This window comes from Apaloderma vittatum, unplaced genomic scaffold, assembly GCF_000703405.1.
Source record: "Apaloderma vittatum isolate BGI_N311 unplaced genomic scaffold, ASM70340v1 scaffold19383, whole genome shotgun sequence".
NCBI lineage: Eukaryota > Metazoa > Chordata > Aves > Trogoniformes > Trogonidae > Apaloderma > Apaloderma vittatum.
Window position 1 is genome coordinate 28,277 of NW_009710120.1, and position 15,348 is coordinate 43,624.

General features: G+C 38.6%; 1 protein-coding gene across 1 annotated transcript in view; it reads left to right on the plus strand.

The window, feature by feature from the left end:
• The window catches only part of SLK (STE20-like kinase), a 43,383-nt gene extending 28,273 nt beyond the window's left edge, over positions 1 to 15,110 (plus strand). The window contains exons 9-19 of the mRNA XM_009867198.1: positions 691 to 2,103; positions 3,382 to 3,512; positions 3,779 to 3,902; positions 4,162 to 4,341; positions 6,356 to 6,448; positions 9,732 to 9,861; positions 10,112 to 10,236; positions 11,201 to 11,389; positions 12,558 to 12,683; positions 14,241 to 14,354; positions 14,964 to 15,110. Of these exons, the coding sequence (XP_009865500.1) occupies positions 691 to 2,103; positions 3,382 to 3,512; positions 3,779 to 3,902; positions 4,162 to 4,341; positions 6,356 to 6,448; positions 9,732 to 9,861; positions 10,112 to 10,236; positions 11,201 to 11,389; positions 12,558 to 12,683; positions 14,241 to 14,354; positions 14,964 to 15,110 (2,772 nt within the window). The remainder of the gene's footprint in view (positions 1 to 690; positions 2,104 to 3,381; positions 3,513 to 3,778; positions 3,903 to 4,161; positions 4,342 to 6,355; positions 6,449 to 9,731; positions 9,862 to 10,111; positions 10,237 to 11,200; positions 11,390 to 12,557; positions 12,684 to 14,240; positions 14,355 to 14,963) is intronic.
• Positions 15,111 to 15,348: the final 238 nt, after the last annotated feature.

The following is a 15,348-nucleotide window of genomic DNA, read 5'->3' on the forward strand; positions in this document are numbered from 1 at the left end:
TTTTGTATGTCTGTATGTAATCTGATAACATTCATTCATATTCCGGCAGCAGCACAATTTCTACAGTTATGTAACTGTTTCTGTTCCAGTTCTGTATTGCCATTTAATCAGATCTGCTGGAGGTTTTCACCATTTTAATGGAGTTCCACTGTGATTAAAAAATTTCAGGCATTTTTTACAAAGAACACGGGGAAGGTATTCCTATTGATGAAGCAGAAGGTGGTTTTAATGTTGCAGTTTATCAATGCTGGGCTGAGTAAAACTACACAGCTTATTCCTAGCCAAACTGGCACAACGATAAGTGTCTTTCAGATCCAGATGTAGCTGGGACCACTGGGGAAACGAACTAAGAAGAAGAAACCAAAAAAACCTTGATGTGATTAGAAAAAGGTGCCCGAAGATTCTGTTAAGTGTGAGGCAGGGAGCTGACCATGTTCCCTTTCCTTCTGTCACAGTATATTTTATTAAATTATAGGAGATGGAAGAGGGTTCTTGTGAAACTGTTCTGTTCAGAGCCTGCCTGCAGTTCATGCACTTTTCTGTGGTAACACCAAGTGAAGTACTCTGACATTATCAAATTAATATAACTCTGCCTGTAAATAAAATATTAATTTCTTTTTAGGTAGTCTTCAATAGAGTTATGCTTTAAGTTAGACAAGTATTAAATATTTTGCTTCCTTTAATTTTTAGCAATTACCTGCGGAGAAGCGTGCATCCTCTGACCTTAGTATTGCCAGCTCTGAAGAGGATAAACTTTCACAGAATGCCTCTGTTCTGGAGTCTCTTTCTGAGAAAACAGAAAGCAATGTGGTTGAGGACAAAGTCAGCACTGTATTTCCAGATGACAAAACAACTGGAGATGAATCTGAGGACATTAAATTTAGAAAAACAACTGATAACCTATATGATACTGCTGGTGGTGATATGAAAGTGCAGAATGGTTCTGTGCCAACTGGTAAAGATGAGCAAGGCAAAATAATGCCAGCTGAAAAGAATGCAGAAAGCATGGAAAAACCACATGAAGATACGGACCCCCAGAAAGGAGGGGAAGAACTTGTGGTAACAAAATCAGAACAAAAGGATGAACCCAACCTAAAAATAGAGCAAGAAAATGACACGGGAAATGAGCAGGCAGAAGATAATAAACTGAAAATAGTATCTACAGCTGAAAAGAGTGTTGAAACTGAAGTAGTCATTTCAAAGGAAACTGGTGAAAAAGAGGAGGAGGAGAACGGAACAGATCTCTCGGAAATTAAGGGAGAGAAGGTCCCCGCAGAAAACAGCGCGGAGCAAAAGGAAGATAGAGGTACAGCTCAGAAAGAGGTGATAGCAGACACCACTGCACAAACACTGCCTAATGCTGGAGATAAAGGGGCTGATGAGGGAAAGGAACTCGGAAAGTGTGGAATTGATAACATTAAGGAGATGGGTGGTATTGCTGAAATACAGATCAGTGATGGGGATAAAATACCTGAGACGGAGGATAAGCCAGTGGAAAGTCAGGCTAAGCAGGTACATGAGATAATCAGCTCTGAAGAAACTCTGTCGGAAAGCCAGGATAAAGCGATCAGCGTAGACGAGAAACTGGCAGAAAGTGAAAATAAGGATATTGGTAATATAAGAAGCATGGAGGAAACAGAGGTCAAAGATTCTGGAAAAGATGATGTAGACCAGAAGGCAGTACAGAGCAAGCCTGAGGATAGTAAAGTGGGGGATAAACTGACTGATGGGAGCCAAAATTCAGAAGAGCTCAGACCTGAGAATATCCAGGAAAACAATACTCAGGTAGACAAAGACCACTCAGAAGTTACTTCCCATGAAATAATGAAAAATAAGCTTCAAGATACCGTCAGTGAACAAGCTGATGACTCTGAAGTCACTCCAGTCCCCAGTATTAGTATTAGCACTGAAGAAAATGAGAAGGTCAAAACAGATAATCAAGACAATACTGAAACTTTACAGCAGCTAGATTTGGAGAATTTGAAGGAAAATGATGCAGATTCAGGCACTGGTTCTACGGCTGATAACAGCAGCATCGATTTGAACTTGTCGATTTCTAGTTTCCTTAGTAAAAACAAAGAGACAGGATCAATATCTTTACAGGTAAGTAGAAGCAATCATATATTTTTCTATAAAATCCTATGTAAGTGTGACCCTAAAATTATCTTGAAGTTTAACCTTTGCAACAAAGATAAGTACTGAGAGAGGAACTAGTATGACAGCTTGGAATGTAAATCTTTTGGAGAAACCAGAATGTTCTAAACCTTGCACTCTAACAGTGTCTGATTTCGTGCAGTTATGCAGCAAAGCTGGAAGCTACAGAGCTGCTGATCGTTTTATGATTTTATTGCATAATTGTATTTAAAAAATGTAGGTGAGCATATAATACGAAGTATATGCTAAAGGTGAAGATTTGTGAATGGTTGTAATTCAGACCTGATATTCAAGAGGACTGGTTCAGTGCCTTGCTCTGCCCAGAATCTCTTGTTGAACAGAACAAATCTCTTAAAACATCTAATCTTATATGGAATTCCTGCCACTTCTGTCTTCTGTTTCTTTGTTTAGATTTAGAAGATCTAAGGCAGACAACCTCTTAGGCTTGTTTATTCCAAATGCTGTGCTCTGATAGCTGCACTACATTGATGCAGTTGTGACAGTATGAATGAGCTTATTCAGAGGAAGAAAATTCCAGCTTATGAACTTTATAGCTTTATACCAGTAAAATTATAACCATGCTGGGATAGTAAACTGTGGGTTTAGAGAAGAAAAAAACAAACCTAACAGAAAAAAAAAATAACTTCAAGGTGTTCACAGTAGCTCTAATATATAGTAGGATGCAGTTTCTTCTCTGATAATGAAACAATAGCAGCTCTGAGAAGTAAGATTTCTCTAATTCTATTGGAAAGATCATCACATGATGTTTGACTAATATACATGAATAAAAACAAATAAACTTGCTTGTTTAATTTATTTCCAAAGCAGAAGTAAGTAGATGAGTAAATTGATACTCACTTTCAGTACTTTTTTTCCAGAGTTGAATACCTTTTTTGGTGACTAGAGTAATTAGAGTCAAAAGTAAGCAGTAATTGCCTCTATCTTCAGCTTCTGAGAATAAAACTGCATTGGTTCTGTTCAGGGGTTATCTAGGGTTCTTTGTTTTAGGTTGTTTTTTTTTTTCTTTCTGGCAATTTAAATGACCAATAATTACAGTTCTCCTTTGCTGACAAGATAGAGTTTCAGTATATTGCAATTTTTCAAGCTCTCACTTGATTAGTGAGGTACCTGCTAAGCTAGAACTCCTGATTACTGTATGGTAGGCCTTCACAGAAATATTTGAAGTAATTTAAGGAAAAAAAATAACTTAGCAATGCTTTTTTGCAGGAAACTAGAAGACAGAAGAAAACTTTAAAGAAAACTCGGAAGTTTGTTGTTGATGGAGTAGAAGTGAGTGTAACCACATCAAAAATAGTTACTGAAAATGACTCCAAGAGTGAAGAGATGAGATTTCTACGGTAAGTGGTTTTAAAAGTAAAATTAAAAGATGCTAGCACCTTTTTTTTCTTTGAATAAAAGAAGGGGTTAATGATCTTGTTTCTGTAACATTTGTGGATTAATTTCAATTATTTTGTTAATAGAAAGAAATGTAAAGTGTTTCTTTAGACAGCAATTCAAAACTAGCTTCAGTGAATGCAAATTGTACATGAGGTTTTTTTCATTGTCTGTAACTTTCCACTTCTTTTGTTTTCCATTAATATTGAGTGTTCTTTTTCGTTACTAGACGTCAAGAGCTAAGAGAGCTAAGGCTACTTCAGAAAGAGGAGCAGAGAGCCCAACAGCAACTCAGTAATAAGCTTTTGCAACAACGAGAACAGATATACAGACGTTTTGAACAGGAGATGACAGTGAGTTTCTGGATTTTGGTGCTCTTGTGACATCTGATGGAGTAGGCAGAATACTACTAGCAGCAATCAGGTTTTCCTCTTGTGATGGCTATAGCTTAGTTTTCATTCTTGTTAATGACAATTATTTTCCCTTGCGAGGTGGCCAGCTTGTATGCTAGAACTCACCTGCCAGAACAGTTCATCATGGCTATCCTCTGCTGTGCTACAGTACTTCACAGAATTTAGATATCTAAATAAAGATGCCGAATTATTTTTACAGAGTAAAAAGCGACAGTATGATCAAGAAATAGAAAATCTAGAGAAACAGCAGAAACAGACAATAGAGCGCTTGGAACAGGAACATACAAATCGTTTACGAGATGAAGCAAAACGCATCAAAGCAGAACAGGAGAAGGAATTGTCCAAATTCCAGAATGTGCTGAAGAACAAAAAGAAGGAGGTAAGAGACAATGATGATAATGTGGAAAATAAGGCGTGTGGGCCTAGCGAACAGTTGAGATCAGGTCTCCCAGAAGCCTTGTTAACCTCATGTGCTGTGCTCAGTTGTGAAAGGGTTACTAGCAGACAGAATTATTTCTGTTGTTCTACTGCCTAAAGTGAAATACAAACAGCTAACAGGAGGATTTAGGTATTGACTTAGTCTAGAAAGCATCACCTAGTTAGATTTTTTTATAACGTATCTTCTCTCAAATATCAAATCAAGAAACAGTATTTTCTTAAAGATTGTGAAAAACGTGTGAGAGTTCTGCGTTAAACAAATCCAGTTGTAGCTACTTAGTAAATACTTATCAAATGAGAGTTTTGAGGAAAAGAGTATGATCTTGATTCCTACTGAGAAGCACTTAAATTCCAGAGATTTGAGGGTTTTTTGTTAATTTGTTACATTTTTATTGAAAGTGTGCTGTTGTTGGTTAGGATATCTTTATATAAAGTGACAGCGGTTAGGCGGATTTAGTTTTTAACTCAAAAAGGAAAGCCAGGAGAGAAAAGTCTGGATAACCTAAAGTTTGTTAATGGTTAATTTTGTACATGTCATACCATTAAGGCCAAATGAGTAACATTTGACACTGCTACCTTATGCTAGTAATTTGCCTGCATTAGAATTAGAGAAGATGATGTGTTTCCATATGGATTTTGCATCTTAAAAGCTGTTTTATTTAATTTTCAGATCAGTTGTCTATTGCTCATTTGTTTATAAATGGCTCTAGCATTTGCTCTAATAGTTACTAGAGAGATTTCTTTAGAAATCTGTACTGTCCATGCTTTTGCATAGAATGATCCTGTAGTACAAAAGTGCATAAAAAGTCATATTCAGTTTAAACCGTATGCTCATATGTAAATAACAATTTTTTATTCTTTTGCGGTACCTCTTGCATTTTTGAGTCTCTCGCTGTTTACTGGTGATTGGGTCCTACATGGGAAAGCGGGAAGAATTTTATATATTGCTTTGAGCTAAAACCGATTCTTTCGTGGAAACAGGAATAGCATGTGGTGATTTGGACTCTATTTTCTGATGATGCTTCCACTATTCAACAAACAGGCCTTTGTTTTGGGGTGCTTAGTTTTGTATTTAAAGCTTCAGAAGGCAATTTACAGTTTGAAGGAAAATGCAGCTGGTGCTCTAAAACTACCCATGCTATATTCAAGTGTGCAATGCTTTATTTTTATAATTCTTAAAAATAAATAAAACACATCAGCAAATTAACAGATTAATAGTCAGTTGATTTAGCTAGGTTATATTTAGAATCCTTTGGCTAATCTAGTCTAATACAACTTGGACTGAAACATGTTTCGTTCCAGTATGTCATGAAAAGTTTCTTGAAAACGTACTCAGTTATTGATGGGTCTTGCTTTTAAATTCTTCTGAACCAAACACTTACAACCAATTAATATTTTATTTCCATGTATGATTATTTTAAAGACATAACTTGTGTAGATGTCATTGACAGTTGGAGACACTAATAATGACATCATACAAATTCATGTTTGAGACAGTGTCAGTAGCAGCTGGGTTTTGGTGGAAGTTCTTTTAGACTTCCAACCATTTTTCACAGCTTTACCACAAGGTAAATGTACTCTGTAGTCCTTTTGCCAGAGTGCTTCAAGAAAATACCACTTCTGCAGGTGGTGGTTTTCTTAACCCTTCAGTATTGTAGCTGCTGCATGGAACCGCAACCAGGAGACTGCCTTTTCTGAGAGCACGGGGCAGCGTTTGCATGCAAAGAGGCTGGCCTGTACCTCCTTTCTGCACTGCGCTGGCGTACATAAAGCACGTTTTGTTCCTTCTCTTTTCATTAAGCTCTTTTCACTAAACTAACATCCCTGCCACTGAAGTAACGCACGCTTCCCAGTACCTCTAGTGCTTGACCTGCATGTCCTGTGTTCACAGTAATGCTTGCTGTGGAGAAAAAGTGTTCTTTTCGCCACCTTCTGCATGCTTATATACACTGTAGGTTTTATGTGAAGTGGAGAAAGCACCAAAAGAGCTGAGAAAAGAGCTCATGAAACGCAAGAAAGAGGAGCTTGCACAAAGCCAGCATGCTCAGGTAACAACGGCAGCTTCAAGCTACTAAAATACGAAAGGCAGCAGTATTCACACAGCTTGATGATTTCACTTCTTGTTGTTGTTGAGTGAATATGGAACTTAACTCGAACTAACCCTACGTACTGCTCTCTTTCTTCAAGTACTCCTATATCACACCCTATAGAGTATGCTGTGTAGACATGTAGGAGCAGCTATTTCCAGGTTTGTGCTCTTAGGTGTAATATTTTGTATGCTGTACCGAAACAGAATGGTGTTTTTCCACAGCGAGTTTATTTACAGAGATTTTAAGAATGGTAAGTACCCCATAGCTCCATCAAATTATAAAGGTTACAGTCAGAAGTAAATTTGGAGTGATATAAGCACAGGGGAGGAAAATGTATATGATGTGTAAGCATAAAGCATCTTGTTCACAGAAGCCAAACAAATTAGGTGAAATAAAGTTATTTAAATGTCAAAGTGTAGGTGTATGGAAACTTTACGAGACATCATCTGTAATTTCACGCCTTCAGACTTCTTGCTTTTATAGGTCCCAGCTAGAAAGGGGGACAGTGTTTTAATAAAGTATTGGCTTTGAGATGGCCACAGCTAATGCAGAGTAAGTTTGAACAACAGCAGAACAGGTTTGGATTGAGCAATTTAAAGATTAAATGTTTATGTGAGTGACCTGGTAGAAAATAGTAACTTTATTCAATTACATGTTTAATTCAAGAGGGGATTTTCCAGGATAGAACGTGATTGAGTTGTAGCACTCTCCCCATATCAAGGTTATGTGTCTCTGAACTTTTTATGGAAACAATTAAAAACTGAAATTTTCATAGTGTTTATAGTGACTTCGTTTGTGTCCTTCCCTGATTTCGATTTGTTGAAATAAGGAGGTGAAAGAGACAATTTTAAAGGCGAAATATCCTTACTTGGAATAATAAATACGTGACAAGGTGCAGATGTTTAGTTTGAGAATATCTGGAACTTCTGTCAGTGACTATATTTGTGTGATTAGCCTTGACATTTTACACGCGTATTATTAACATACAGCAGATCTTATTTCTTCTTTGTAAGAACAGAAATATATTTCATTATATTCTGACGTAGGAAGTACATTGTGTCCCACAGGGCGTTGCTCAGGTTATGATTCAGTCTTTTCAGTTGTCTTCATGTACACTTTTCAACGCACAAATGCAGGATGTAAGTCTTAAAATATGAAACAACAGAAGTTTATTTCCCTAATTTTCCAGATGTGTGGTTTCTTTCCTTCTTCTACTCATATGTGCTGATCAATGTCACTGCTGTCACCGGGCTAGTTAGCACAAATTTATGTATCTGTGCACTGTTCATAGTGAAAGGATCAAAATTATGGTAGTTGCTGCTACTGGGCAAGACACTGAAGTTTCACACAAGTGCAATACAATATTGTTCTCTAGTGTTCATTATTTGTTCAGCACATGTGAGAAACAATGTGTGACTTCTATACTGTGTGTGCAGTGAAATAATGTATTATAAACATATCTGAGTTTATTTTGAGATACTGGGCAAAATCTAATTTGAAAGAGGTGGACTGCCTTTCACTGTCTGCCTTTTAAGCATCCAGCATGTTCTTTAGTAAAGCCTGTGACCTCTGTTCTGTGTGATATTTGAGTAGTTGTGGGACTTGGAAGGGCTGGAATGCTTTCTGCGGTTGCCTGGTTTATCTTCTAGTGCTAGCAGTTATGAAACTTGGTAAGATTTACCATGTAGAGAGAGCAGCGATGATATTTACATGATTGGGTAAAGCTCAAGCATGATGGGGTTTTGACCATGACTGCACTACAACAAGTTTCCCGCCACTCCCTCCAAATCAAAAAATTCCTTGCAAATTAAACAGTGTTTTAATTACATGTCAGCACCCTCAGAATAATAAAATTGTAGTTTTCTTATCCTTTTCATCTAGAAAGAGAAACAGAATAGTGTATTTCATCAGTCCCCATCTTTGGTTAGGTATGTCTGACTTGATTTACAGACGTGGCCTTCCAGATGTTTTTGCACACTCAGGTCTGTCACTGCCAATTTACTCCATCTCTGGCTTTCTGTCACCTGTCAAAGCCTAACTGCTGTCCGCCGGGAGAGATGAAAGCCTCACCTGTTAATAACTTTCTGTGAAAATGAAAACCAGGATTCTCCTGGACATAATAAAAAATACTTTTAATGAGCATTTAATTCCATATGTTGCTGACAACAACATATAGCGTAGGTTCAATAAAAAAAGAAAAGTACATAGCTCTTCTAGTGATCGTCCATAGCTCACTACTGTTCTCCTGCTTCATTCCATCTCCCTTCCAGTAGACCATCTTTAACGTTGCTTTGTTATGTATAACAGCAAATGCTTCAGCTGCCCAACTTGGCTCTGGTAGGACACTGTCGTCTTCCTTTGTTTTGACCTTTATATCGTAGTAGAAACACCTGCTTTAATTTCTTGTTCTTAAAAGTGTGTATGTGCATGCTTGCATGCTTGCAGATGCTTTTTTTTTTTCCTTTTTTTTTCCTTCTTTTTTGGTAACTGCAAAGAAGAAAGGCAACAGCATGGTCTTGGGGCATGAGAGGAGAATTCTTTTCATCATGGGATGCAACAGTGGTACACCCCGGATGGATAATGGGGGGATGTGGGTGGTACGGGGACTGCATCAGGTGGATGGCAAATCTCTTTGCAAGGAGCTGGTTCAGCTCTGGTGTGACAAGCCTGCAAGTCCTGCAGAGGGCAGTTTCTGCGAAAGCCGTTGGGTGTCTTCATAGCAGTCCTGCAGAACTCCCAACCTCAATGTCTTTGTGTCATGACAAGATAAACCACTTGAGATTGAGGCAAAACTCTGCAACCCATCTGTGTAAATAAATAGGCTTTAATTAATCATCTAAAGCAAAGTGACCTTACAGCATTTTATTTTCTTACATCCATGGAATATAAACCCTTGATATGATGTGATCAATTCTATATTGAGTGCTTGTCTTTGCTAGCTTTGAACCTGCAGCTTGTTTTGAGGAGAGACAAAAGGTGGAATGAATTGCACATTGCTGGCTAGCTTGTTGCCTTTGGTCTTATTTCTGAAGGTATTATTTAAACATTAAATATACTCTTACCTATCTCTATGTAGAAAATACAAGAGATGCATCATTTTATAATCAAAGCATGTTAGCTCAAATTTTCATAGATGTATTTGTTTTCATATATAGCTAGTGCTGAGAGAACTGGGAGTTTCATTAAAATGTAATGTGGTTAGAAGAACACAATTTAATTTCTCTCTATTGGTTTTTACCAGGAGCAGGAGTTTGTGCAGAAGCAGCAACAAGAACTGGATGCATCTCTGAAGAAAATTATTCAGCAGCAGAAGACAGAACTAGCCACTATTGAACGAGATTGCCTCAACAACAAGCAGCAGCTCATGAGAGGTATCCAGTGGCAGCCTCTCTCTTTCAAAGCAGATGTTTGTGTTGTATTTTAATAAAACAACAGCCTGTCTTAAATTTATGAAGTGAAACACCTTTATGAGTAATTTAGAACTGTAATAACAACATGTCCTATGGAATAGCATTGTTCTTGGAATGCACTTTTAGGCTGTTTCTAAACATACACTAGCAGGTCGATTAGAACGTACTTTCTGCATTGTCCTTTCTGAATGAGCCTTCCCCTTTTTTCCAGCACGCGAAGCTGCAATCTGGGAGCTGGAAGAGCGACATCTACAAGAGAAGCATCAGCTTCTCAAGCAGCAACTCAAAGATCAGTACTTCATGCAGAGACACCAGCTGCTCAAGAGGCATGAAAAAGTTAGTGTTGACTTCGATGCTTTCTTTTGTGTTTTATCTGAGGTTTTTATCAAGTAGTCTTACGATCTCTGCTGGTGGATGTTTGCTTGCGTAGGCAAGACCCACAGAAGTATTTTGAAGCTCTATATGTTACGCTGCAACAAAAAAATCTTAATTATCTTACCTAAATAACTTAGTAGTATGTTGCAGTATAAGCGGTAGTATTTTTCCCTTTTGATTCTTAAAAAAAATAAATCCAGCTACAACACCAACCTTCTTCTATTAAAAATACCAAATTCTGCTTATACACCAAACCCATTTTTTTTGTCTTTAAGTAGATCTAATCATTAGTAAATCATCCTGGAAATAAACGAGCAGAATGAACTGGATTAGCTTTTGGGCAAGTAACTGAAAACTGTCTCTTTATAGCTAAATCCTCTAAAAGCCCAGAAGACAATGGATATTTTCTGCAAGACATTTTGTTTTTTATAGAGTACGCTAAACAGAATAGTTCAGTTTTTGAGATTGTAAACCCCTAGAGAGATACTGCAGGATCTCCTTGGGGATTGGAGCATGAGCAGCCTCCCTTGAGGATTTGGTTTCTCCCCGTTGTGTCTGTTGCTTTCACCAGCTTTTGCAACAAACTGACCCTTCACAACTGCAGTAGTGGAAGTTCAGTTTCACAAGAGTTTCTTCCTTTGAATAACAACACAGACTTTTTAAAATGCAGTTCAGGAGCTTGAACAACCACTGGTAAAATATATTTGTATTTGTATTCATTAGAGCATTTAATGTGAGTTGGGCATGATCCAAAGCTCTCTGGAATAAGTGGAAGACCCCCCCTTTGGCCACTGATAGCATTAGGACTGGGCCTGGTTTCTGTTGAAAGAAGCTGACTCCAACAGCATGCTTATTGATGAAATGAGATGCAAATGTTCTAACACCGTAGTTACTCTCTAACATTTCCATATGGTTAATGTTTTAGGAAACAGAACAAATGCAGAGATACAATCAACGCCTTATTGAGGAGTTAAAGAACAAGCAAACTCAGGAACGAGCGAGACTGCCTAAAATCCAGCGAAGCGAAGCAAAGACTCGAATGGCTATGTTTAAGAAAAGTTTAAGAATCAATTCCTTAGCCTCTCCAGACCAAGATCGTGAAAAAATTAAGCAGGTAATTAATAAAAACAGTTTTAATAGTGTAAATGCAAGAATATAGTAGAGCACACTCTCAGCAAGTTCATAGATGAAACAAGCCCAGGTTGATGCACTGGATGAGGTCAGAGGAAGTCATCACACCCCTCTGCACTGGTGAGTCTCTTCTGGAACTCTAGGTCCAGTCCTAGGCTTCCCAACATGAGACAGACATGAATTTACTGGAGCGAGTCCTGTGAAGGGCCTTGGAGATAAGTGAGGGACTGGTGGGTCTCGTTATAGTAGGACACTCTGGGGATACCTGGGATGCTTCAGCCCAGAGGAGAGAAGGATTTTAGCCATGGGTACAAGTACCCAACGGGAAGTAGTAAAGAAGGTGGGAGCCAGACTCTTCTCACAGGTGCTTGGTGATACGGTGAGAGGCAGCAGGCACAATCAAAATACAGAAAAATCAAACTTAAACATGGCAGGAAACTTCCTTCAGTGTGAGGATGGTCAGACACTGGGACAGGGTTGCCCACAGATGTTTTGGAGATACTCAGAACCCAACTGGACACAGTCCTGCACAACCTGCTCGAGTTGACCCTGCTTTGAGCTGGGGAGTTGGTCTTTGCAGGTCCCTTCCAACCTCAGCCATTTATGTGAATCAGTGAAATATTTTTAAGAATACTTGATTTTTGAGAGCTTTTGAACTAAAACTGTGCGTGTTCACTCATTCTTTAAAAGGGAATGTAGTGAAGAATTTTAGAGGTTTCCTTTCTACTGATGCACGGAAGTCTCAAATCATGGTTTTATAAGGTGAGCACTGGAAGGATGAAGAATCTGGAAAATACTGTCTCCTGTAGCTGTATAACACCAACCTTAACCGACACTAGTAGCATCACTGCTGTGTCACTTAGATTCAAAGGGAGATACTTTAAGGAGGCTGGAAGTGTAACGTAATGTGTTTTAAGGAAAAATTAGAGTGCAGACAGAGAAATAGGGTGATAGACAAAACCATGAGGGCATTTTCTTTATAAGAATTTTTGAAAAGAAAGAATAAAGAAAACACAGTCATTGTTTAAATCTTTTTAAACCGTTCGTTTCAGTTATGCTGTATGTATTCGTTCTGTTACATACAGTTTTTTGACTCGTAAACTGTTCTATCTAGAGGCACAATATAACTATCTTTATATTTTTAATTTTAGTTTGCCGTTCAGGAAGAAAAAAGACAGAAGAACGAGAGACTGGCTCAGCATCAGAAACACGAAAACCAAATGCGGGACCTTCAGTTGCAGTGTGAAGCAAACATCAGAGAACTTCATCAGTTACAGGTTAAAAATAGATTATATTAAATGAACATTCAGTGGGAAGACTCAGGTTAATAACAGATGCAGGCAAGGTAGAAACATGTTTTCCTTCATTTTTACTGATTGCTGGAGGCTTTTTTCAACTTTGCTTCCAAAGGCCTGCAGCATACTGCTTGACCAGATTCATATGCTTATGTCAATTAATGAGAAATCATTTTAAATGCAAGAAGAGCATGAACCAGAAGCAGATGATCATTTCTAGAATATCTGTCAAGTTCCCAGTGCTGTTTTCTGTAGGCAATGTTTCCTTTTAACCTGATTTTGCTGAAATGTCGTTAATCAGAATGGAGACAGGCTGCACTGGGCATTACCCACAAGACATCTGTAGCAGTATGCGGAACGAGGTAGTTTGTACAGAGTGTGGGCTGCTGTTTGTACTTGAGCTCCTGGAAGGTATTTAGAAGGAATTCTCTTCTTGCGATAAGGAACTCTATTTTGTCTCTTTTGGTATGCATTTTGCAAAAATTGCTGCTCTGTGCTAGAGGCCAGATCTCCTTTTCCGTTAAATCGGCTTGTCCCCATTTCAGGAACACACAAGGCAGTTTTAGAGCATTAAATGATCACCTGCTGATAACCTTTGCGTAGAGAAATCTTCCAGTGGCCAATGAAGCTGGTTCTGCTCTGTTTGCTTCCTAAGGTTCTGCGAAAACAGTCCCTGACTGTGCCACTAATACGCCTCGGCAAATCCCCAAGTACCGTGGGAGTCTTGTGAGAGTTTCAGCTCAAGTAAAATTGAGCAGATTAGGGCTACTTTGAGCTTCGCTGAGGAGAATTGGCCCCTGCACTCAGGTCTAGCAAAACGCTTGCCATTCCGTGTTCCTGTGTTCTTATATTCTGCACCAGACCCAGCTGGGACAGGAGCAAGAACATGGGATTTAGTGACTGCTGTTGCCAGCAGCTCTTAAAAATTTGATTTAGCCAAAAATTTTTTTTTTTTTTCCTACCATGCTTCAAAGGTCCTCTGAAAGCCAGGCGGCGCTTGTGAACCTTGCTGAGAGGAATGTGAAGGTCATGTGTGGTTTGACCATCCGTTTCACAGGGTGGTTCTGAGGTTGCATCTGCAAGCCCATTTCTCTCCTCTTAAAGTCCCTTTTGTTAGTCTCAGCTCCTTGACATCAAGAGTTGAAATATTTCCAAAAAATTACCTCCTTTTTAGTGTAATTGGTTTTGATGAATTATACAAACTGTCTTTAGAAAGCAAAGCAGATATGCTGTTATGACCTTGAAAACCATTATTAGGCAGTGAAACACAGTTTTGGGTAACTGTCAGCTGCTGCATTAATGAGACCCCACAGTAAATTTGGATTTACCAGTATTTCTTATCTCAGTTGGTTCTGATGGAAAGATCAGCTTTTGATAATGCAGCCCTGTAACATACTTTTATCTTGTAATTATTCACGTCACTATTTACACGGAATAAGCTAATTAAAAAGAATTAGGACAACATATGTCGCTGTACAAATGTTGAGTTGCCTAATCTGAATTAGTTTTACATAAGGATTATCTTTATCTTGTTTTAAGAATGAAAAATGCCATCTACTGGTTGAGCACGAGACTCAGAAGCTTAAAGAGCTGGATGAAGAGCACAGCCAAGAACTGAAGGAATGGAGAGAGAAATTGAGGCCAAGAAAAAAGGTAAATCAGAGCAGTTTAGGAATCAGAAAATCCTGACGAGTTGGACCTAGCAAGTACAGACAACACAAAAAGTGTCGCAGAAGAGGAGACTCAAGCTACTGTACAAAAGTGCTGTAGTTTGCTGAATAGTGAAAGATGTTAAAAAAAGCAACGTGCTAAAGCGGAGCAAGGGTATGTGCTGCAAAAAAGGCTTCTGTGCCATCACCCTCTTAGAGGGCTCCCTCTTGCAGCACATGTGTGCATACCTGTATGTAAAACTTCTTGGCTGGAGGTAAATCTGATGTAGGAATATATTTCAGAAGGCAGTAGGTTCCTACAGCAACTGAGTGCTAAACAACAGAGAGAGGGTGGTGGAAGTAGATTGGTTTGGGGGTTTGTATTTTATTTTAAAATGGAAAGTACTAGATTTTCACGAAACTCACAGTGTCTCCCGTGAGCAGATGATGTCCTTAGTTTGCAGTGGCTTGCGTGGCCTGCAGTTTCATAACTGCTAGGTGATTTTGTGTGTGTGTGTGAAGCTATGATGTTATATCAGACGATAGGCCACCAGTATAATAGCTTTCTTGTAGCTTGCCTTGTAATCCTGTGACAATCTGATTTTGGTTTTAGACGCTGGAAGAAGAATTTGCCAGAAAATTGCAGGAACAGGAAGTTTTCTTTAAAATGACTGGAGAATCCGAATGCCTTAACCCTTCCACACAAAGCCGGATTTCCAAATTCTATCCGATCCCCAGCCTTCACTCCACTGGGTCGTAACTCTGGGAACTGCTGTAGGTTTTTTCATATTTGGAGTTCTCCATCCTCATCCTTTAACCTGACTTAATCTGCGGCGTAACGTCCAAGGACCTGACGCTTTTTCTTTTTAGTGGAGACAATCAACGTCTTGATCAGTTTCTTCTCCGAGCGGAAGAAAAGAAAAAAGGTGTTGGTGTATAACGGTAACATTACGTCCTTCAGATGTTTCAAGACTAAGTGGGGTTTTTATCTCCATCTC